The 24803-nt window shown below is 51.0% G+C and overlaps 2 protein-coding genes across 11 annotated transcripts in view; both read right to left on the reverse strand.

Annotated features, from left to right (window-relative positions):
- FARP2 (FERM, ARH/RhoGEF and pleckstrin domain protein 2) overlaps positions 1-7269 on the reverse strand; it is a 96373-nt gene extending 89104 nt beyond the window's left edge. For 3 of the 5 annotated variants that reach the window (XM_072718914.1, XM_025987727.2, XM_072718915.1), the window contains exon 1: positions 6083-6220. The gene's annotated coding sequence lies outside the window, so the exon portion shown is untranslated. Of the gene's footprint in view, positions 1-6082; positions 6221-7187 lie in introns of those variants that run through there. The other 2 variants (XM_072718912.1, XM_072718913.1) reach the window with 2 other exon arrangements.
- A 1334-nt stretch (positions 7270-8603) lies between these two features.
- Positions 8604-24803, reverse strand: part of SEPTIN2 (septin 2) — a 33341-nt gene continuing 17141 nt past the window's right edge. For all 6 annotated transcript variants that reach the window (XM_072718920.1, XM_072718917.1, XM_025987691.2 and 3 more), the window contains 10 exons: positions 23255-23341; positions 22370-22493; positions 21439-21573; positions 21137-21254; positions 17333-17434; positions 16798-16943; positions 15306-15389; positions 13711-13768; positions 12211-12319; positions 8604-10614 (listed from right to left, as the gene is read on the reverse strand). In XM_072718920.1, coding sequence (XP_072575021.1) covers positions 12218-12319; positions 13711-13768; positions 15306-15389; positions 16798-16943; positions 17333-17434; positions 21137-21254; positions 21439-21573; positions 22370-22493; positions 23255-23341 — 956 coding nt within the window. In that variant the 3' untranslated portion in view covers positions 8604-10614; positions 12211-12217. The remainder of the gene's footprint in view (positions 10615-12210; positions 12320-13710; positions 13769-15305; positions 15390-16797; positions 16944-17332; positions 17435-21136; positions 21255-21438; positions 21574-22369; positions 22494-23254; positions 23342-24803) is intronic.

Below are 24803 nucleotides of genomic sequence, written 5' to 3' on the forward strand. Positions count from 1 at the left end.
TCAACTGAGCCACCCAGGTGCCCTTCAAAAATAAGTTTTAAGAGCTGGAACGAATCTGGACTGATTCTTAACACTTTTTTCCTTTGGTATGAAGCTGCCTAACTGAACACCAAAATCTTCACAGACAAAAAGCAAGATTTCTAAGCTGCTGCTTTTTTTTTTTTTTTAAGATTTTATGTTTTTATTTATTAGGGGGAGAGACTGCACACAGGAGGGGGGAGGGCATAAGGGGAGGGGAGTGGCAGAGGCAGACTCCGTACTGAGCTGGGGGCTCTACCCCAGGGCCCTGGGTTCATGACCCGAGCTGCAGGCAGATGCTTGATGGACTGAGCCACCCAGGTGCCCTGATCTCTACGCTTCTTTAGTGTGAAGGGAATGAAAGAGCTGGAGTAGAAACACACGCATGTGCTTATGTTCCAACAACGGAAGGATAAACCAAGCCTACAGACGGTGGCTGGAGGGAAGGCGCTGGGGACAGAGCACCAGAGACCCCTTCTTCCAGGGTGCAGGGCTTCCTTGGGTTGACCTGGGAACCTCTTGGGTGTTTTCCGTGATTAGAGAGCAACATGACATCAGTGTCTTAGAAAACTCAAACTAAATGAAACATATGATCCTACTGTACATTAAGACAACAGCTAAGCAACAATGGGAATTACTTCAACTGACTTTCAAAGTCAGAACCGCACTACCCATCACTAGTGAAATACATCCTCAGGATTAAAAAAACTGTAATAGCACAATATAACATATTCTGTAAGAAAAAATATCTCATTTCAATAAATGGCACGATACAAAAAAAAAAAAAAAAAGAGAAGAAAAGGGGGGTGATAAAAACTGGTAAAAGATGCTGTCTGCCACCAACACCCTGTGGACCTTGTTTGAACCCTGAATCAAGTATCCATGGGACAATCAGGGAAATGTGGGCACTTCCTGGACATCGGGTGATTTAACAAGTACTGCTAACTTCCTATGTTTTAATGGTATCGTGTGTAGACGAAGGGGGAAAGTCTCTATCTCTTAGAGACATTCGCTCAAGTATTTACAGATGAAGTAGAATAATGCCTAGGTCTACTTTAAGATAATCCACGGAGGTGGCGATCGCTAAAGGGGATAATAGGTCCCCTCCCCCCCAAAAACCAATTGCCCATATGTTGACTAACGGAGTTGGTTTTGATATACGAACTTCTGTGAATGTTCGGAGTTCTCCGTGAGGCAAGAAAGAAATAAACACTTTTCAGAGTAGGTAAGGACCCAGAAAACCCTGGGGACAGCTGACAGGTGAGAGGAGCAGCGTGTCCACCGTGAAGGCCGCAGATCCAACCCATGGAGACAGGCCGAGCGCCCGGTGGCAGATTCTTTACGATTAAAAGACAAAACAGTTTGACGCTAAAACAAACTGCACATCTCCGCATGAGCTCACTCTGTCCTATGTCACCTCCACTTTGTTACTGTATTTTTCAGTTCAGCTCTAAAATTCCCACAGGTTTCTTCTTACATATTTTTTTTTTGCTTTCTATCTTTCCATTTGTTTCAAGAGTACCCTTACTTCTCAGGACATTTTAATGACCGTTGTTTTAGTTTTCATTGCAGCCTTTAACAACTTAGCAGCTTGAGGAAAAGCCTCGCATCCTCTCAGCGTCTGAGGGGCACAAGTCCGGGTCAGTGTAAACCAGCAGAACACTCGACCTCGGGGCTCACGAGGCCTGCCCAACGGGACAGCTGGATGCTCAGCTGTCTGGGTGTAGGACTGAGGCCCCCGTCCCTGCTGGCCCAGCTGCTCTAACGTCCCGTTCCTAGAAGCAGCACCTGGGGGTGAAGGTCACGGGAGCCAAGATTCTGCTACCCCAAGTGTGTCAGAGGCTGCAACCTCTGCACCACCTTGGGCTTAGCCTGTCTTCTGAGCCGGCGCTGTCCTGGTTCCGTGGGACAGCTTAATGCTGTGTTAGGGGACGCTGGGCCTTGTTTAAATCCCATGGCGAATGCTGCTGTGCCTGCTTCAGCAGCCGGGGCCCGTGCACTCAAGCGTCAGCCCCACGCCCAGAGGCTCCTGCCTGTGCGCCATCACCCCGGGGCCAGTCTCTGTTCAGGGCCAGAGCCGCGCGTGCACGGCCCACTGCTGAGGTCACTCTCTTGAGCTCTTCTTCTCCCCAGTCTCTGCCTGGAGCACCTCTCAGTCCTCCAGCCGGAGACCTAGGGCTTTACCGGCTCTGCTCTGCCCGGCCTGTGCCTGCACCCTTGCCTGGGACCGGGGCCCAGGATGAGAAAAAAAAAGCAACGGGGTTTCCTGACTCGCTCTGGGTTTTAGGTGCCTGACCCGAGGGAGAGGAAGGGGAGAGGAGAAGAGCGGCCTTCTCCGGGTCTCTCCTACGGCCCAGAGTAGAGGCTTCTCCGCAGCACCATCTGCTTGCACCTTGCACCCTCCGGCTCCCAGATGCCCTCAGACCAGCCTAGAGAACCCCAGAGGGAAACCAGGAGCCTCCTCGCTGGTGCAGTGGCCTTTGTCCCCAAGCCCCTGTCACTACTTGTCAGAGTTCTCAAATCCGGGCTGCATGCAGCCATGCTCAGTGGGGGAGACAGTGTGGACTGGGCTTATTCCAGCTTCCAGGAACCAGAACTTGACATTTATGCATTTTAAAACGTGTTTATAGTGGTTATTTTTGGGAGAGAGAATAGGGTTGATTTTTTTCTTTCTTTTTCCAATGTCCTGTATTTTTCAAATTGCCTTTAGTAACGAGTATGTATCACTTCTGAAGTCAGATGGCTTCTCTGCAGACTCCTGCAAGAGTACCACCTGCTTTAGAAGCCGTACTGGCAGGGTCACCCATGGAACATCACTGCTCCCTGCCCACGAGAAAGCGGCAACGGCTACGGTCTCTCCTCTAGGAGCTGGGCTTGTCTTTCTTTCTTTCTTTTTTTTTTAATTTTTATTTTTTATTTATTTATTTATGATAGTCACAGAGAGACACAGAGAGAGAGGCAGAGACACAGGCAGAGGGAGAAGCAGGCTCCATGCACCGGGAGCCCGACGTGGGATTCGATCCCGGGTCTCCAGGATTGGGCTTGTCTTTCTAAAACAGTTCAGTAAAATAAAAACGGTTTTAAGCACCTGCTGGAATCGGTATCTTAAGTTATTGGGACTTGTTTCCCCAACACACACCTTATTAACTACTACTGGGACTTTAACTATGGAAGCGACAAGACAACTTGTACAACTCCGTAGTGTTGCTTCTTCCTTCCCAGACACACTCGCCGTCGGTGTCTGGAGATGCCGGGGGCGCCTCACCCCGTCTCTGCTGTGTTACCTGGCATCCAGCAACGGCCAGAACTGCCCCTGCAGAAGCCTCATGATGCCGAAGCTGTTCTGCTTTTGGCTTCGGGGCCCCCGATGCACAGTGTGCCCTTCCATGGGCCTCGGAAAGGCCTCAAGAAAGTGTGCCTGGAGCTGTAGCCTTAGAATTTACGGAACACACTCTAGTTGCCATCGACTAGGCCTGCCACCTCTTTCCACAACGTTCTTCCCTTTAGGTCAGGCAGCTGAGGAGGGCCTTCGGCATTCTGGGGATGCAGCTAAGGGCACAGTGAGCTGGAGATACGTTCAGTCGGATGCATTATGTTTGCAATTGCTTCTTGTACACTTATCCCCAGCACCTCAGGGCAGGGAGGGCTTCTAGAACACTGGTGTCACCCACCCTGCCTGCCCACGGCTGTACGAAACAACAGTGCAGGCCTGGGGTCCTGCGACAACCTTACAGATCCAGCGACGCTGGGCACGGGGAGCGTGGGGGCTATGGGAGAGAAACAAGGTCTGAAATGTGGGGAGCCAGAGGCTCCTCTGTGGGAAAATGATCGTCGGATGTGTTACACTGTTAAGTGGCCAAAATTGCAGTTCTTGTCAGAAAAATAACTTATTGTGCTAGTACTGTTTTTAACTTTTTTGAATGGAATTGTACAATAGAATTTACCAGAACCTGTGCTTCTCTGACACACGAACCTGTAGCTGTGTTAGAAACAGCAAACGTACATTATGTATATGTGAATCACATTCTGTGCATCCTAACTATCAAAAAATACTTGGTCAACTATGCTAGAGGGATCACTGAACTCTCTCCTTCTCTCTCACATGAAGAGGCCATCTGAAAATACACAAGCCGCTGCTGAACAAACAGGCTATTTAGTGATGTTTTTATTATTAGCTTTTTCAAAAGTAGCACTTTTCCTCATTCTAAATACTTTCCAATTACTGTGACATTGTATTCTTTTTTTTTAAAAAAAGATTTATTTAGGGGATCCATGGGTGGCTTGGCAGTTTAGCTCCTGCCTTCCGCCCAAGTCATGATCCCGAGGTCCTGGGATCGAGTCCCACAGCAGGCTCCATGCCTAAGTCTCTCTGTGTCTCATGAATAAATAGAGTCCTTAAAAAAAATTATTTATTTAAGAGACAGAGAGCATGTGAGGGAGCAGGGGGGAGGGGGAGAGTCAGAGCCCAACTCAGGGGTCGACCTCCTGACCCTGAGATCGCCCAAGCCCCCAAGCCTTATTCTTTTTCTTAATGAGACTCCCTCCCCCCAGCTGCATAAGCTTCAGGCGCTATAAAAGCTGGCACCTGCCCTTGCTCCAAATGAAATTTGACTAATTTACAAACATTTCTTGAGCAGCTACTCAGTATCAAAAATGCCTAAGTATGTAAGAACATGGGGCTTTACGGGCAAGAAGCCTCCTGGTCACAGTGGGAGAGGACAGAAGTGCGTTCAATGGCGGCGGCACCACTGAAAGGACAGTGGGGCTGGCAGACAGGAATCTGGGGGGTGGCAGGAGAGGGAGAAGGCCTCCACAGCAGGGCACCGGGGTCAGGCCTCAAGATGGTCCTGCTGCGCCCCACAACAGCCCCAGGGTCGCACGGGTCAGGTCGCGCTGCTAGGAGGCCACGCACGCCCACATCGTCTCATTTAGCCCTCAGGACCCCCTGGCGTATATCCAGGAACTCAGCCTCACAAAGGTTAGTGACTTGCTGACGCGCACGCAGCTCTGCAAGGGGCCTCAACCGGACGCCCAGTGCCCAGTCCGCGGGGTGCGGTCTCCTCCCGCCGCAGGGCACCCTGCAAGCCAACCGGGGAGCTCTGCATCTGCCTACCTGGAGTGGACGAGCCCATTGCAACCCGCGGATGCTCTGGACACACAGGCCTCCGAGCACAACCCAGGTGACCTCGGCTGCACACCCTTCACAGCGGGGTTGTCGCATGCTCACCAGCCTCCGAGTGAAAGGGGCGGCTGGTCAGCTGACAAGAAAGCGGGTAAAGGAACGACAGGGACAAACTGAAAAGGCGAGGAGCAGAAAGAGGAGCGTTACCGTCTGACTACTGAGGGGGCAGCGGTGACCGGAGGCCACCACGTGTGGACAGAAGGAACGATGCCCGCCTCAGTCTTCACCTTCAGTCGGGTCCTATCCTTCCCCAAAGCAGCAGGGCCCTCTTGCGTCCTGCCACCCCGCCCCACTGTCCACTCGGTCATCCTTCGGCCCTCGGACACAGCGGCTACGGAGGAAAGCACCTGCTGCGTGCGGGAGTCGGAGGAGCAGCTCAGCCACAGCACGAGCCCTCGCAACAACCACGGCCGCGGCTCAACTGCGACCCCATCTTATAGATAAGGAACAGAGACGACTGGACGTATCACACACACCTTTTTTGGGAAACAAAATAGGACAGAAGGACCCTGAAGCCTCCCCTGAAAGGACGGTCACACACACCCACGCGCCCGCACACTTGCGCAGTTTGGAACCTGCGCGTCTGCACCCAGTCCGGAGGCCGAGTGCAACCACAGTGGGAATCCGCAGGAAGGCGCGGGCAGGGCAGGGGCACGGCCAGGGCACGATCCTAAACGGGTCTCCACCTGCTCCGCTCCCGCGCGGGGCTGTGCGACCGGCCAGGGAGAGGGCCAAGGGCATGACCGGCGTGAAGCGCTTCACAACCCTTCGCACACGGTTCTCTCTCTCGTGCCGGAACTCACACGAATTTCAAGAAACAGCAGATGCAGAAAATTAAAATCCCATTTGGTCTACAAGTAAAGGTCAGTCCTCGCCGCCTACCTCGAACGTCCTGCCCCGTCTCTCTGGCAGAGAGAAAATCTGTCTTGTCCGCCCTGACGCAGTCGGCGCAAAACCAGCGCTTACCCCGCTGCCCCTGACGGTCACCACACGTCTCCACGTGGTCCAGCAGAAGCGCCCCTGGAGACGTGGAAACAAACGAAGAAGCAAACGCAGCCTTTAAGGATTCAGCCCTGGGTTTTAGATCTTCCATCCTCTTCCCACCCGAGGTGCTGACGCTATTTCCTTCCACGCATAATTAAACGTCTGTTTTCCCAGCCAGACCACGACCTGGGGAGACCTGGGGAGACCTGGGGACACCTGGGGACGTGCACTCCCTGGGCCATGCTCTGCTCCCCGTTTTCCTCCAGGCGCCTCCCCCAGGCCTTAGCAACATTCCTAGACCTCAGTGCCCTAAAAACATGGACACCTAAGGTCTAGCTCCCACCTGTAAGACGCGCTGTGGGGAAGGCGAGAGGCTGGGGTCACAGCCAGCCCCAGCTTCCACCTGTGACTCTGCCAGGGCTGACCCTCCTCTACCCCCTCCTTACTCCAGACGCCCCAAGGGACCCTCCCCTGCACCCCGGCCCCTCACCACCCCTGCCCCGGCTGCCCCCCACCTCAGGGCGCGACTCTCCCCTACACCCCCCAACCCTCCCCTGCACCCTGCCCAACCCTCCCCGGATGCCCCCCCCACTCTCCCTGGCCACCTCAAGGGCCCGCCCTCCCCTACTCCCCCTCCCCCCTACTCCCCTCCCCCCACTCTCCCCTACTCCCCCTCCCCCCTCCCCTACTCCCCTCCCCCCCACTCTCCCCTACTCCCCGCCCCCGCCGACCCTCCCCTACTCCCCCCTCCCCCCCTCCCCTCCTCCCCCCCCCCCCCCCCGCCGACCCTCCGAGGCCTCCGCGCAGGATCCCGCCCGCCCCGGGCCTCCACGCGGCCGCCGGCTCCGCACACCCGGGCCCTCCGCGCACGGGGCCCGCCGACCGCAAGGCCTCCGGAGCCCGGGCCCGGAATCCGCCGGCGGACCGCGCCCCGAGCCCCCGCCCCGCCGCCCCGCCCGCGCCCCGCGCCCCGCGCCCCGCGCCCCGCGCCCCGCGTCCTCACCCGCCGGCCCGGCCCTCGCCGTCGCGCCGCGGCCTCCGGGTCCCGCCCGCTCCGCCGCTCCCCGCCGCGCCCGACCGCCCGCGGCCGCCTCCGCGCCTGGCCCCGCCCCGCGCCGTGCGCCCCGCCTGGCCCCGCCCCCGCCTCCGCGGACGCGCCTCCGATTGGCCGGCGGACCTCCGGGCGGGGCCGCCACGGCCCGCGGGCTCCTGATTGGCCGACGGACGGGGCGGGGCGGGGCGAGGGGCTTCGGCGGAGTCGAACGCAACCAGCCATGCTCGCCTCGCGGGGCGGAGCCCAGTCCTGGGGGCGGGGCCTCGGCTCCTCCCTCCGGCTCCGCCCCCGCCCCCGCCCCCGCCCGGCCGCCCCCCCTCCCCCGAGCGCTCCCCAACCAGGCCCCGCGGAGGCCCCGGGTAGGCCCGGAGGAGGCGGTGCCGCGGTGGAGGGTGGAGACCGGCCCCTGGGGGGGGGGGGTCGCCCTTTAGCTCACGACTCCTGGGCCCCCAGGCCCGCGACCACCGGGAGCACACACCCCTTCCTCCAAGGACTCAGCGAACTCCTACACATCCTTCAAGACCCTTCTCAACTTGCCCTCAGGGCCAGATCTGGAGGTCGGAGAACCGGCGGTCCGCAGGCACAAGGGGACCGGGGCTCAGCTGCACCTCCTGTCCCCTTGTCCCCACCACTCCCTTGAGACCCTTCCTCTGGCCCCCAGCCCCATGAGCCCAGGGGGCTGTCCTGCTGCCCCCAGGGGTGCACGCACACGTCTCCGGGCCGGACCCCGCCCCCCAAAGGTGTGCAGGGCTGCTGGGGGCGAGGAGAGCCCCGTCAGGGGGGAGGGACTCCCTGGAGGCTGCAGGGCCCCCACTGGCACCAAACAGGAGAGTACAGGCTGGGAGACCGGAGAGGGTGGTTCAGGAAGCACTGGCGGGGGCAGCCAAAGGGCCATCCAGCCACGGAGACCAGGCTAGCGGTCCAGGCGTACAGCATGTCCCCTCCCAAGTCGTCGAGCGCTCATATCCCTCTTCTTAGAAGTGATTTCCTAGATCTTTTCCAGGCAATAGGTGCAGCTATTCCTACATCCATTCCAGTCGTTTATGCTTCTAGGTGTTTAGTAGTTACTGCTACGGTGAACAAGATCCCTCTTCCCGCTCCATTCTCTAACTTGTGAGGAGACATCACTGAACTCTGACTAGTGCTAATTCTTAGCACACGTCTCACTTTACGTAGACGGTCAGATCCCCGCGTTTCTCCCTAGGCTTTATGGCTCTCTTCCGGGCTGGGATCGCCAATGCAAAGTTGGGTACTGAGGTTATTGGTGCAAGTAATTCTTCCTGATTTCATGCACAGTTGTTCTGCAGGGCTTTGAACCTTTCCCAGAAGATTTCACACCCTCATAAAGAACCAACAACTATCCACTTAATAGCCAAACAATAGTGCTTTATTGATAAAAGGTTAGTTTCAGTGAATACAAAATCGTTGTGTAAAGTAAGTTTTCAAAATACATTTCTATAAGTAAAGATGATCTCTTAGTAAAAGCAATTATCAGGAAAAGTATTTATTTAGATTTGGGCAGGAAAACAAAGGGGGATATAGAAGTGAGACAGTGTGGGTCCACCCACCCCCGCACTATGCTTACCAGGTGGCAGCTGGCCCTAGTAGTTTTACTCAAACACACACAGGGCCTTTTACGAGTGTACTTAAAGGCAAAAGAACCCAACAACTGGCCTTGTACGGAGGTGCTCTAACGTCAGCGAACACTTCCTCCTGGTAGAACTTTGTACACCTGTGCCTAAGCCTAAGGCTGGTGCAACCGTGAGAAGACGAAGTTCCTGGGACACCTGATTGCTGTCTGTAGCCCACCTCCGTGACAAACGTTTCGACCATGTCACTTTATCTTGTCTGACTCAAACAAAAACTCTTCCCATCCTCGGGGGGAGACGGGTGTTTTCTGCATCTCTATTCCTCCTGTTAGAGCAAACTGAAAACACCGCCAGCACCTGCTCCCTTCAGCTCTCCTTTCACCCATCACTTTCTGGGGACCACTTTCCCATTGTCAGTATAAACGCTGAAAATAACAAGCCCTGGGGCCTCAGTGCCCCTTGGACGGAAGGGGAGGGCCAAGGGCGCAGAGCACAGAAGACAGGTCTGATGGGTGGCGCCTAAGCAGTTGGACCATGGGGCAGATTTGAAAGGTCTCTTAGTTTCACCTGGCAGATGGGCAGGTTTGTAGGACATATAGGGAAGGACACGACGATGGCTAAAAACGGACAACAGTTTCCATATAAAATGCTCGTTATTTGCCTCCTTTCAGAAAACTATTAAAAATTTTAAAGAACCAGTTAAAGGAAAGCCAAATCAGGAAAACCTGGTTGGCATTCAGGCATCATGGGGCCATGAGCCTCAGGCCAGGTCTGGGTTCAGAGGGCTTTCCACCAAGGACCCCGACGCTGACGGCTCAGGAAGATCTCGTACACCTGTAGTTACAGAAAGCACATCAGAGTGCTGTAAAAAAGCATAAAAAGGCTGATTTCTAAATTTTCCTTAAAAAAGTAACTTTTCATGTTAGTTGAGTAAAAATCGTCTATTGGCGCTCTCTGTATGGGTAAGAACGTTGTAATATGAAAACTGGAGTTCACAGACTCTTGCTGTCCACGGCGGAGTATAACCAGCATCAGTGGGGAACGCGACAAAACGTGGTTTGCCGCAGGTTCTCTGCAGAGCAGTTTAAAAAATGACCCAGCATCAGAATCCAGAGACCTCTTAAAATTTGAAGCAAACCACCTGTTTTTAAAAGAGCTATTTTAGTATACACATACCATATTAGATAATTCTATTGTTTTACTTGGTAAAAAAGTAAGTGTGCAGGAGTTAACAGTATTGGATTATAGCAGCAAAACTGGTTTCAGATGTTGTGCTCAAAGCAAAGCAAAGCAGGAGAGAATCTCCATGTTGGTGACCTGGTAAGTAAATGCCCTGCAGACGCCAGCTCACCTCTCTCTATCACTGGGGCCACATCACTAGCACCCAGGCACATGCTGGCTAAATCTGAATGTTCTGGAAATGAAATCAAGAGTGCTCCTCAACAATTATTCAGTTAGGCCAGCCAAATCAGAGAAATTCAATGTTAATTATACATATGGACTGATCCTGGAAATCAGTTCCAACATCAGTGGTTAGTTAAGGTGGAAGAAAAATGAAAATGGAAGGTTCACCTCACAAAATATAAAGTGTAACAAAGCGATGAAATAGAAATGTTAAAAGTACTTCATACAAAACACATCGAAAGTTTAAAAAAAAATTAAATTCTCAGGCACAGGTACTGTAAAATGTGGATGGGCACCCCCCCTCCAATGATCTCTCGGAAACACGCAGTCGTGGTACTCATGCGGAATGTTCTCTGTATCTTCTGTATCTTGCAGAGTCTCTTCTGGAAAAGCAAAACACAACATAGTTCAATGGAAGTGGCGCAACAATGCTCACTGCTAAGACCATTAACTGCAGTGTTCTCTGTATTAACAAAGGGCACACACAGAGCAGAGGGTTGGCTCCTGTGACCAGAATTATTAAAATCTAAAAGTCATTTATGAGGCTCTAGGGAACCAGAGTACCAGCAAATTGCAGAGTATGCAAAAAAATAACTTCACTGTATCTACCTAAAGTGGAATCTTCATAATTTCAGGGTTGAAGTTTTCAAAAGAGAAGCAGTGAGATAAGAGAAAATGAGCTAACATCTGTCACTCCCTCCTGCCTCAAAGGAGCCCCACTGCTCAGGAGTCCTGTCTCTTTCTAATTCACCAGCCTTTCCCTGCCAGGCGCCTAATCTGCCCCTGCAGAATCAGCCTCATGGGCAGGATCAGCCTCATGGGGTCAGGAGGTACTGACGTTTCACCAGTTATACGAGTACAGGCAAATAATTTCACACCCAGACACAGCATAGCGTCCTCATTAGTGCCATGTGGACTCAGCACACAATCATCAGGACTGCTCTAAGGTGTTCACATGATGCTGAAAGTAAACCATGAACACTAGCCTGGGTGGGAGGTTATGTGGACACTTCCATTCCAGTAACTACTGGTGACACGGAACGTATGTATTTGAAACCTTTCCCCATAAGCCACAAGGGCAGGGGCTTTGTTTGGGCGGCCAATGCTCCCAGCACAGCCCTGCAGATCCTTCCTCTACCCTCGTGTGTCTGTATGGTGCACTCCTGACAGATGCTCCAGGCTCCTTTCCCTCTGTCTCCTCGATCCTGCCCTGTGGCAGCTAAGCCCCAGCTCACTCATGTCCCCATGCCACCTTCCTCCTTTTACAAACATTCTCCTGCCTTTAGGACCAGGCCCCCGCCTGTAGTGGGCTCTGCACCTGCACCCCCAGCTCCCCGGCCCCAGATCTGTGCCTGTGGCCAGTACCGCCCTGGTCTGCCTAGCCCCAAGCGACTCTCTTCCACACAGAGCCTTGGGCCTCCACCCCAGCCCCACACAGCTGCTTCCTCCTCTGGGAGATGATGACAGCAGTCACCTAGGGGGCTCTGAATGCCCACCTGTCCACAGGACAGAGGGAAGTAGACACTTGTCTTTTCCTGGTCCCAGGTCTCTGGTGTCTGCAGATTCCCTTCAAACAAGAGGGCCTGTGCACACCAGGCCAGACATCTCCATGACTCACTGACTGTGGAGGGGACAAGCACAGCTGTGGCGAACGGTGGGAAGTCAGCAGTCCCCTTGAGGTCCCTGGCCCATCTTTGGTCTGCATAACCCGTTTTAAATAACACTTGCAAAATTCTCTCAATTGTATGACTAATAAATTTAATTTGTCTTCATTAATCGTACTTGTAAGCTCAGGTAAAAAAAGAAAGTCTTTACTAGACAGGCAGAGCTGAGAAGCGTCGATTTTATAAATGCCCAGTCTCCTTAAATGCTAGTGATAGAGTTAAAGAGCTTCAAAATGTAAGATGTTAGACCGAAGGAAGTGCCTGTCGTGACGTTACGCTGGGGTGTCTATGAGCACCCTGCCTCCTAGGCCTTACCGTGATCTTACACGTGGTGCCCGTGGACCCCACCGTCAGCATCCCCACCCTGCATCTGCAGCTGCATCTGAGCCTGCATCCTTGCGATCATCTCCTGCATGCGGCGGAGCTGTGGGCACAGGACACAGGGACACGTTACTGGGTCTCTTTCTGGGTGTTCTTTGAGTCCCAAAATTTCAACTTCAATACTTTCCCAAAACATGACAAAGAGTTAACACACAAAGAACTCCTACGAATCAGTAAAAGAACAAACAATAGAAAAACTAAGCAAATGATAAAATACAATTCAAATAAGAAACAGAAATTACCAACAAACAGAAGAATTAGGAAAGAGAATAGGAGATGCTGTTTAGCCTAAAAGGTGGGAAAGAGGCTGCCACTCCCTGGTGGGGAGGGGGCCTGGGGCTTCCCCACGAGGCGGCAAGGCCCCCGCTGTTCCACATGGTGGATGCACCTCCTCTGCTACCCTCTTCAGTTTTCATCACTACAGTTTCCACTCGTTTGGAACGGCCTCCAGGCACACGTTATAAAAAATACTGACCTCAATTTTCTTCAAATAACTTTCTGGTCATGCTTTTTTAACATTTAAGTACTTTAATCCATATTGAATTAATTTGTCCGAAGAAGTGAGTTTTATTTTTTCGTTTCTCAAAGACTGGCCTATTTGAGGATTTCCCAGATATGCTTGGATTCCTCAGCTCTAACAGACCCCAATGCCACCTCTACCAGATGCTTTTCCATATTTCGGACCCACTTCTAGACATGGATTTTATCAGCCCATCACGCCTGTGCCACACTCTGGATTTCTTTTTTAAAAGACTTATTTATTCATGAGAAACATAGAAAGAGAGACAGAAGCAGGTCCCTCGCAGGGAGACCAATGGGGGACTCGATCCCAGGACCCGGGACCATGCCCTGAGCCAGATCTCAACCACTGAGCCACCCAGGCGCCCCACACCCTCTGGATTTCTAGGAGCTAACCCTCGCTCTCCCCAAGAAGAACTTTGCAAACCAGACCACTGTGCAGGAATGGAGTTCAGTTCAGAGGGAACTGTGATCTCTGCAATTAAAGTCTTGCCTACAGTCATGTGTCCATTTGCATTTTGAAAATTGTTTTCAGTAGGGTTTTCTAGTTTCTTCTCCCTATAAGTCCCGCACATTTCTTAAATTTTTATTAATGGATGTAAATGGCAGTTTCTTCCTTTATATTTTCCAATTCATTATTGTCTATGTATGGGAAAACGACCATATTTTGAATACTTTACTAAATTAGTAAATTCACTAGGCTTCTAGGACTAACATCACTAAATGTGCACTAGCCCAAGTTCTTCCCACTAAATGGCTGGACAGCAAATGGTAATACATGGAAAGCAATATCCATACTATACACAGGTATATACAAAATAAAATAGATTCTGTGTAACATATTTCTTAAAAATATAAGAAAGGAAAACTGTAACGCTTTGTGCACACACACCACCAATATGCCTCTCTACCTACCTCTGCTTCCTTCTCCAGCAGGATCTGATCTTTATTCATGTCCTCATTTTCTACTTTTCTAGGAGTTAAAAGAAATTACAATATTGTAACAAATTTAGGTGGTTATTTCTGATGACAAATATCCAAAGTAAAACTGGACTTTACATTTCTGAGAAAAATATTTAAAATTACTTATCTATCACTTTTCGGATTAACATGAATAAATAAGAAAGAAAGATGAAAAAAAGCACATCACAAGATGGTGAATTTGAGAAACTTCTCTAACTCCAAACGGGGACTGACACCCTCGTCTTCACTTACTGGAGGAGTAGCAGCTGCCATCAGGAAAACACTGTTTTAATTTAAGTCCTTCTTAATGGACACAGGCTGTGACGAGCACACTTGAACAAGGAGCAGGGCCTGAGCGTCCAGGCTGAGGAGGCCGCTGAGCAGTGAGGACACAGCTCTTCATGAGCGCATGCTTTGCTTCCTCATCGGCCTCTAAAACCTTACTTAATATCTGGTCCCCAAGTAAACAACACAGTAAAGCAAGCCTTAACGTTCACCCGAATATATACACAAATCCACCAGACTTCAAAAATGTGAATATTGTAACACACTGTAGTACAGCCAGGCCCCTTGTGTGTGGTTTCAGGGACCTGTGCTCGGCCGTGGTCCGAAGGCACATGATCCTCCTGAAGTGCCGCCAGAAGGTCAGCAGGAACCGAGCTCTGCATCACAGTGCCTACGTCACTGCCCTCACTTCACCTCACCATGTGGGCATTCTAACATCTCACATCATCACAGGAAGAGGGGTGAATGCAGGGCAAGAAGAGATTTTGAGAGAGACAGACCACAATCACGTGACTCTGATTATACTCTATCGCTGTAACTGTTTGCTTTTATTATTGCTGCTGTTAACCCCTTACCTGTGCCTGATTTATAAATGCAACTTTATTGGAGACGTGTATATACAGGAAATGGGTGTGTGTGTGTGTGTGTGTATAAAGTTGGACAGCCTCGCCTCTTCCAAGCCACCCACTGAGGGTCACTCCTCGGACCACTCCTGTGGATCAAGTGTGTGGAATCAACTTCTGTGCAGAAAATTCTTGCTATAAATGATGCAGGAGGTCACTTATCTGATCCCTAAGCTAAGCAGAGATGTGGTGTGATCAAACATAAATCAGGTCACAAAACACAGATCTCAAATAAAACCTATAAGATGGTGATGGAGGAAAGGCGAGGGCAGCAGGGTGCATCTGTGCTGACCAGAGAGCTGCATTTCTTTCTTTCTTTTTTTTTTTTTTGAGACCTGCATTTCTTAATGCCAGTAAGTCTGTCCTCATTTAGACAGAGCGATGCGCTTGAGACCAGTCTCTGGTCTTTACACCTAGGGCTGTTCTCTGCACGCAGATGGTCAAAGCTACGTTCAACAGGTTAAAAAAAGCACGACACAGTTACATTAGCAGCAAGTACCTGGTAACAGCTTCTGAGTAGGAAACCAAATCGTGTGGCTTACAGTCAAGAAGGGCCAGTAGGACAGGAAGAAGGAGGGACAGTGTGGCTCTGTGACACAACACGGACAGAGGGGGACTGCACGAGGTGGGGGCAACAACCTGCCGCCTCTCTTGAGCCTCTCAGAACGGAAGTTTTCGTAGTGAAGGTCCTGGGTCACTTCCTGGAGATCCTGCATGTGGGTGCTGAAAGACAGAAGGGCACGGCAAGGCCAGCCGTGTGTGGGAGCCTCTGCAGGGAGAAGCACCAGTACCCCCAACCCTACCCGAGACCTGCGCAATTGTCCACAAAGTTGCTGCAGTTTCAGCTACAGGGCTGAAGCTGTGCAGCCGTCTGTCTCCTCCCTCCCACAGCCAACAAGCAGAAGCCCAGCCCACAGCACCAGGCACTGCCAAGCTCCGCATGAGGCCGTCACCAGTGCACAGAGGTACAAATTTCAGCGGGTCCTTTTAGGTAAACAATGTCTGTTTTAGGTAAACGAGAACATACTTTTCTCAGAGAGCTTATGAAAAACGTGCAATTTAAATACTCTTGACTTCTCAAGATGAAAGAATTGAGTAGTTTAAGCTATGGAAAAGACGATCAAAGTATTAATATTTTGGATAAACTAGAAATAGCACTTTGAACCTTCTAATCGTATCAGAAAACATTCCTAATTTTCTTGGCTCAGCTTTTTCAAATACTTAAATAGTCAAGAATGAGTACAGATAACACATTCCTGTCTGCTCAGAATGTAGGGAAACAGGGAGTGATGGCTGAGGGCTGGCGTGCTGTCCCCCACTCTAAGAAACACCACGCACAGGAGGGGCTCCATCTGTACCTCCGAGACAGCAGCGGGACCATAAGGACCCGTCCCGAGGCTCCTGTGAGGTGAAGGAATTCTGTTTGATAAAGCGTAGTTAATTGTAGCTCCCGTGCTTTCTGTTCACTAAAAATTGCTAAACTAAGACATACACTTCAATTAGCTTATACATCAATTTTTAGTTACTCAAAATTTACCTAGATTGTCCATTCTTTGATGGATTAAAGGGCTTTTAGGTTGTAGCAATACCCTTTCTTCTAGCCTCTTGATTAAAGAATAACAGCAACCGCGCTTATGTCACTAAATATGAACTTTACTTTTTAGAGGAAAACGTGGGTTTCTGCAGTGAGGTCTGTTGCAGGTGCTAAGAACGCACTGAAGAACGTCAGCGCAGCCCGGGGCGGACCTGGAGCGGTAGCGTGTTTCAGCCGGGAGTGCAGAAGCTGCCCTGCAGCCAGCCTGAACATCTGCCCCCAGCGCAGGAGGCGTCCCATGTTTGGTGCGGCCGTTCCACAGTTTAGACCCGGTCTATGTTCAGTGTCAAGAGAGCTGGGAGACTAGGGAGGAGGGTGTGCTAACCTCGAGAGGGACAGGCGGGTTCGGCAGCGTAAGTCACCAAGAGCCCCCGGGAGGGTCCCCGCAGGGAGGGCCCGCCTCAACGGGCTGCAGCAGCCCTGCTATGCAAGTACCACGGCACTGGCAGCTGTCCTCTGAGGCTGGGCACACCCTGCTGTCCGAAAGCTCTGCTCTCGGCGCCAGGCTGCCCTGACAGGAATGCACGGGGGTCTTACATGAGCATTGTCCGCAGCTTCAGGAAGTCGTTGTGCTCTGGGTTCTCCACCTCCACAACACCCCACGGGTACAGGCGGCCTCTGACCTTCTTGCCCTTGGCTTCAATCAGCTGATTGGATCCAACCACAGAGAACGGGATACTGGCCTAGAAAGAGACACACAAGGTAGAGGGGCTCCACACACGGAACCCGACTTTCGCGGTGAACACGAGAACCCAGGCACAGACTGTGTGCACTGCTGCGTACTACATGCCTCCCTGGAAAGCTAACGGTATCGAACATTTTACTAAGAAGTAACAAGTATTTTTTGCATGGAAACAAGGATATGAAAGCAGATTAAACACGTAATACGATTTCTAAACCTTAGGGGACAGCTATGTCCAAATATATTTTTAGCAAAAATACGACTGCAACTGAACCTACCAGATGATCTCTCAAAGGCCAGCCTTCCAAGATGGGACCTTTGCCAACTCTTTCTATGGTGCTGATGACAGCCACAGGTGACTGGTGCTGGGTACCCGGCGACTGCTCTTACCTTGAGAAGTCTGGTCTGCTCTTTAAAGTCCTCATCTTCATCTGATTCTGCATCAGGTAAGTGGTAGATTTTGATGTTATGTTCTTCAATTTCATCCAGAATCTGAAAGAAATGACAAACCAGGAGCAACCTTACCAAACCACATGATATTTCAATCAAACCCAACTATTAAAAATATATCAGAATTATCCAAATGTCAATACAGAATCAAGTTGATTACTGATTTTCAAATAATTTTAGAAACTATTAGAGAAGTATTTATGCTTGCATCGAGGGGTCCACTGTCCAGAGTAAACAGCAGTGCACCACCTTTCACATATAACGTGGCAGATGAACAACTCCAGGAGCGCCACTGAGAAAGCACACCACAAGCAGCCTCGGAACACCACATGCCAGACGCTGCAGGCGCCAGGAGAGCCACAAGCATCACCCGAGGTGTCAGACAGGCAGCTTCCGAGGACTGAGGAGGGAGAGGTACTTGGGGACCAATCCTGTTGAGGCTCAGAGGAGAGGACACCCAGAGTATTTTTCAGGAATAAGAAATAGAGGATGGCTAGAAAGTGAGCCTTCCAGTTGGGTAAGACGGAGGGACACCTGGAGTTACCAAGGGGAGCGTTCTCTGAACGCCAGGCTGGGCTCTGGGTTTTATTCAATAGGCAAAAGGTGTCAGCAGTAGAGCCACACGCTCCAACCAACCAGGTACGAGTGACCCAAAATCTGGGCTCGAACTGAAGGAACCAGTGGTGCAGCAGCTGTGCCCAGCCCCCAAGCACCCTCCGCGCTGGGCACTCCAGCAGGTGCAGGCAGGCTGGGGCTCCACAGCCTCTGCGGGGTCCTGGGCCCCAAGGACATACCCCAAGTCAGCACAAATATACCTGCTTTAAACCCTCATCTGGTAATGGTTCTTCCTAATGGGAACTCTCAGGCCTTCATGATCAAAGATGTCAGACTTAACATGCTGTGCGCACTAATCCGGGATTCATGAAGAGGTCCTTCTCCCTCTTCCTAATATCCCTTACCTTCCAACCTGACCATGTCCTCTCAACATCCCCATTCACAGTGGAGGCTAGGAGCCATCTCACCCGTGGGGAAGTTAGGCAGTAAAGCAGGAACCTGCTGCATCTCTTTCCCTTTCCGGCCCGTTACCCGTCCCTGCTAGCCACATTTCCTCCACTCTGGCCCCATCGTGCAGGGCTTACATTGAGGATGAGAATCGAGATGAGAAATGAGTCATATACAGGCTACTTTGAGTTGGAAAAGAAGAAAAACAAAGTAATGAATCAAAACAACCACACATTTCTTTGGGCAACAGCACCAAAGATGGGCCCAGGTAAGGAGCCAGAGAAGCTGGGAGACAAGCTCAGGAGTGGGGAAGAGGAGACACTTGTTTACATACAGAATTCACATGCAAAAGAAGATTCTCAGAGGGATACAAGAAGCCACAGGAGTTGATATGATCAAAACAAGAACAACAAGTGATGCTGACATTCAGGGGCTAGGCAGACAAGTGATACAACAGGAAGGAACACAAGTCTTCCAAAAGCACAGCAAACGCCACTGCTGAGGCCTGAGGTTGGTGGAGGGCCCACTGCCTGAGCCCCAGAGAGGACAGCTGCTGCTGGACAAGGAGTCAGAGATGAAGGAGAGGGCAGGAAATGACGCCAGGAAGCACAGGACCAAAGCGGATCTGCCAGAGGTTGTTTCAGATTAGGGAGTGGGGGTATACGGGAGGCACAGGGGAGAAACCAGATAACGAGACGGGAGGAGGGAGGCCCAAGATGAGCGTGGCAAGGGCAACACAGGATTTCAATTCATCTCAGACTCTGAGTTCCAGACACAGGATTCGAGATGGGCGTACAAAACCTCCTGGCTCTGACCCCAGCTCCCCTGCCTTTCTGAAACCCAGCGTAGAGCTCCCGTAAGTGGGCTTTATTAAAATACGTCCTGTCAAGCACAAACATGTCCAAGCTTTCGGGGGCTCTCCCAAAGGCCTGGGTGTCTCCTAAAAGGCTGGCAGGCACGGAGACAACAGGGGAAAAGGCCGAGAAACGTGCATGCATAGAACTGAAGAACTCTACCAGGACAGGAGACATCAAGGACAATGTGGAAACGCGAAAATCAAAACTAGGCCTAAAAACATAATGCCCGGGCAGCCCCGGTGGCTCAGCGGTTTAGTGCCACCTTCAGCCCAGGGCGTGATCCTGGAGACCCGGGATCGAGTCCCACGTTGGGCTCCCTGCACGGAGCCTGCTTCTCCCTCTGCCTGTGTCTCTACCCCCGCCCCCCCGCCCCCACCGTCTCTCATGGGTGAATAAAATCTTAAAAAAACAAAACAAAACAAAAAAACATAATGCCCATAAGTCAATAATAAAGCAACAAATGCAATAGCACAGGCTCGAAAACCTCAGAGAACACACTAACGGGGACCAAGCACCAGGCCACCCTGCACTCACATCAGCAACCGGGAAACACAAACAGAAACCAGACACCACGTCCCACTTCTAGATGAGAGATGCTCCAGAAACCTGGTGACACACCCAGGTTGGTTCCAGGGGGCACAGCATGGAAGCTCACAACACTGCTTTGAGAATGTAAGTCACAAACTTGTCTTGAGAGAAATTCCAACTTTAAATGCCCATCTTTCAACACTTAAGCTGCCCATCAATTTCCTTTCTAAGAACTTGTCTGACTTAACAATGAGAAGACAGACAGGTGCCTACTCTGCGCCAGGTAGTGTTCTAAACTCTTGGAACATACAAGTGAGCTAAGCAAAGATCCCTGATGCCAGGAATTGAGGGGCAGGGGTGGGAGGACCAACAGACACACTGAAGAAACATTCTGTGTGTGCTGGGAGTGCTCCTGGCTGGGAGTATGTATGTGTGTTGCTCTGAGCTGAGTAAGTGTGTGGGGGAGTGTTTTCTGTGTGGCTGAGAATTCTTAGAAAGTCAAATGGCAGAGTAAGATGTATGCTATGGTCCCATTCTATAAAAACAACATAAACAGACTCTGCTCTAGAAGGGTAAGTATGTAACTGTTAATAACTACTGCTTTTACGGATAATGAAAAGAACTTTTGGGGTGCCTGGGTGGCTTAGACGGTTCAGGGTTGGATTCTTGATTTCAGCTCAGGTCGTGATCCTTCAGGGTTGTAGGATCGAGCCGTGTTGGGCTCCACGCTGGGCATGGGGTCTGCCTGGGATTCTGGGTCTACCCGCTGCCCCTGTTCATGCTCTCTCTCAGAAACATAAACAACTTTTATTTGTAGTATTTAGCACGTGAGCTCGGACTTTCTTAATAAGCATACAAATAAAAACAGGCAGATAATTAAAAAAATATGTAACAAAGAGCCCACAAAGAGGCTTTATAGGATAGCAGAGAAAAAAAGCACCAGAGACCAATAGCAGCATATGGCTGCTGGGAGGTGGGGGCACTCAGGCTGGCGGATGGACGAGGGTCAAAACACAGGCCCTCTAGGACGAGTACAACTAATACATATCCCTAAACGGATTGTTCGTGGTAGCATGTTTCAATAAACAGAACTTCACCGAGACGATCACTCTCTCCCATACTCACGTTATTCACCTAGCACGTGCGGTCCCCTCTCCTCGTTGAGGGTGTTCTTGGGGAGGGAGAATTACTAAGAGTAAGACCTCGATACCTTTGTACAGGGAGCAGATCAACAACCTACAAGTGTTAGGTGTTCTTGAGAAACCAGCAGACTCGCCACCTGCTCCCCCACATCTCAGACACACGCGTCCTCTTGCCGGCGCCCGGCCCTCTGCTGCCCCGAGTAGAAAGCACGTACTCTTTTCTTCAAGCGCTCCCGCTCCTTCAGGGTGAGGGTGTCAGCTTTGGCAATGACGGGCACGATGTTCACCTTATTGTGTATTGCCTTCATGAATGCGACGTCTAAGGGCTTAAGTCTGAAAGGAATGAGACAGTGCCAGGAATTCAGGGGAAGAACGGGGAAATCACACATTTCTGTTCTCTCAAAATTACCTCGCTTCTTACGTTAAAGTATGCAATCTGGGGGAAGCAGTCAACCCATCAGGTAAAAAGGAAATTCTAAGTATGTGTGGGTTTCCATGGCGAGCGGTCCACACTTACCCATGTCCAAAGGGTGAGATGAAGTAAAAGCAGCAGTGCACCCTGTTATCGATGATGTGCCGCCGGTTCAAACCACTCTCGTCATGCAGGTACCGTTCAAACTGCTCGTCGATGTAGGAGATGATTGTCTTGAAACTGTGAGAAACATAAACACTGCTAACGACGGAATACAAAAGGCAGACAGCGCGGAGCTTCAAAGACCAGCGTTTCTTCTGTTCCCTGCCTCCTTACCAAATATAATCTGATAACTCATTTATAAGATGGGCTGGAAAACGGACTCCTACGCTTGGGAAGATGGAGCTTTCTGGAAGCATGCCAAGCATCACTTCCCCCACACGGCGGGGGGAGTGTGTCAAAGGCCTGAACGGAACCGTTCAAAGCACCTGAGGTGACTGAGCGGACAGAGGGCCGCCAGCTCACACAAGGACCGTGACTGACTGCACAGAGGACGGGGCGGCAGGAGAGTGCTGGGCGGGTAAGGAAGGAGATGGGAGGCCTTCCCTGGCCTCCCCTTTCCTCCTCACGTGCTGGCAAGCTGGTGCTCTCCGCTAAGAGCCCACAGTGCCTACCATGACCGAGGTCCTCTCTGCGGTACAGGGGGCACAGCGCTCTTCTACCTGTAGGTCCCCTTACTTGGGCTAATGATGTCAAGGACCAAGTCTCTAAGAGAAAGGACTACGTCATAATCCTCTCCATTGGCCACGGTTCTTTCAGATCAAAGTGTTTCACCTATACCAGCAGTTGAAGGATAGTTGGCTCTAAAAAGAAAAAATACCCGTTCTGTGTGAAACTCCTCACTGAAGATGTTATAGTTTCACTGCCTTATTACACAGCTGCCTCAGACCCACTCATCACCCGTAACGCTGTGGAACGTGAATGCGTCAGAACGACCACCAGCACTTGCAGGGCTGCATGTCCCCGGAGGCCGTACCAGTCCCTGCAGTTGATGGCATCCCCGTAGCCGGGCGTGTCCACCACTGTCAAGCGCAGTTTGACCCCTCGCTCCTCAATCTCCACAGTCGAAGCCTCAATCTGGACAGTTCTTTCAATTTTCTCTAAAAAAGAAACAAACTTCATAAGAAAATATACCTAGTAATTAACCCAGTTTTCAAAGAGGAGAGATGACCTGTTACTTTCTTACTCAGAAACAAATGACTGAGAACTTCACGACCCTCTTGGAGGATGGTTCTCAGAGGTTCACACAAGGACTGTGTACAAACGATCCCCGACCTGGCAGCTAAGATTAAACGGTGGCTTGGGAGGGCTAAAATGCCAATATTGAAAATCATGACCTCCGCTGCTGAGATAGAGAGTAATTTATGAATTTATTTAAAAACTGAATTCAAAGTTCCCATGAGCAGGCTCCACATGCCAGCTGTGGCGGCCCAGGGCCTGGGTTCCGACCGCGTGTGCTAACCCACGCACCCCAGGAACGTCGCTGGATGCACCGCAGCGCTCCCACCACAGGCGAGGAGGGCACACACCTCCCACAGCAATCAGCTACACAGACAACTCTTTTCAGGAGAAAACATTTTGCCTTGATCCTCCCATCAAACATAATACAGGCAGAAACTACTTCCATTACTTGATGGCAAAAGGAAACCAGCTTGGAGAGGATGGCCCTGCAGATTCATGCTCAGGGTCCACAAGCAGGATCCTAGGGCTGCAGGTGCAACCCCTTTCCCGACCAGAAGAACGTTGTGCTTGTGTTTACAGCGGAACAGAAGCACAAGGCTGAGGCTGAGGCAAAAACATCAATGCTGTGCTCTGTGGTCCCGCAGAGAACTACGTGTACAGCAGAATAGGGCTCTTGTACCTGCGGCTCCAGGTATGATTCTTTCAGGGTAGAGATCAGTCAGGAATAGGCTGTTTATGAGAGTTGATTTTCCTAGACCCGATTCACCTTTAAATGAAAATGAAAACATTGTCACAACATGACCCATAGGACATGGTAACCTACTGATTCACGGGAGGCCTAGCTCGAGGCTAAGTGCCTCACACACGTCATTGTCTACACTCCACACGACCACTACCACTTTGGTATGACTCTCCTCACTTCATCAATGGGGAAATGGGTGCTCCAAGGTTAGTAACTTGCCTTTGCTCAGACAGCTATCCAGAGCACGGCCTTGATTTGAACCCAGGCCTATCAGTCTCCAGAATTCCCACACAGTAAGATCAGAAACACACTCTTAGTTCTTCACGAAGACGTGGAATGGACTTTAGCGGTGGGTCTTTATTTTTTGATGAATAGAATACAAAGTTTTCAGTGATGATTTTTGCTAACCGTGAAAGTGAGCACATTTTCAGAAAACTGAACACATCAAACCATGTCAACAGCACTCTGACTTGCCAAACCGTGGGAAGTGGAAACGGAACAGACGCCCAACACTGCCCTCTAGTCTGCAGCCTCCCTCCTGTCACTGAGGCGAAGCAGGCCACCTCTCCCCCTCTCCTGCTCGCACACACATGCCCCGGCACTGCTGTCTCATGTCAGACAACCTGCCCGCTCAACACTGTTGAGTGTGTAGGACCAATTAAGAAAACAGATACTCACTGCAGAATGTAATGAGTTAAGAATTCTTCAACTACTGGGGCACCCGGTGGCTCAGCGACTGAGCGCCTGCCTTCAGCTCAGGGTGTGACCCCGGGGTCCTGGGGTCAAGTCTTGCGTGGGGTTCCCCGCGGGGAGCCTGCCTCTCCCCAGGTCTTATACATTCTAGGAAGCATGCACAGATTCCACCGTTTCACTGCCGGCCATTCACTAAGGCCAAGTTTTGCAAGGAGAAGTGCTTCTGCACTCAGTGCCTGACTGTCCCCTGGTCCCCTCGGTTTTAATCTCCTTCTGCCCAGTCCTGCACCGCATGTGGAAGGGACACACATATGTTTTAAATATCATTATTTCTGGGAAAATGAAGAACAAGAGTGAATTTGAAATGTGTAGACATACAGAATGAGGACTCTGCTTTAACCAGATCGTAACTTTCCTACGTGGAAAGGAATATCAAAAGGACAAAACCAGAATTACACGTTGAACATGTCCAAATAGGAGAACACCAAATTATCCTTTTAATAAACTGCCTAGCAACGTCCCCTTACGTTATTATCACACAATGAGGAGATTTTAACAAATAAGCGCTCAGTCCTTTTGTGTGCCTGGCCCAGGTCCAGGCTCTGGGACACGAGAAAGACCAGAGTAGCTAAATCCCTGCTCCCGTGCAGCCTGTGGGTCCAGTGGGAGAGAGGACAAGTAAGCAAAGTCACTCTGTCAAGGACAAGGTGGTGACAGATGTGGGTGATGAAGCTGAAAGGGACCAGGGCACAGAAGACACCTCAACAGAGGTATGTGAGTTTCTTTTTTTAAA

The sequence above is a fragment of the Vulpes vulpes genome, chromosome 9 (assembly GCF_048418805.1).
Source record: "Vulpes vulpes isolate BD-2025 chromosome 9, VulVul3, whole genome shotgun sequence".
NCBI lineage: Eukaryota > Metazoa > Chordata > Mammalia > Carnivora > Canidae > Vulpes > Vulpes vulpes.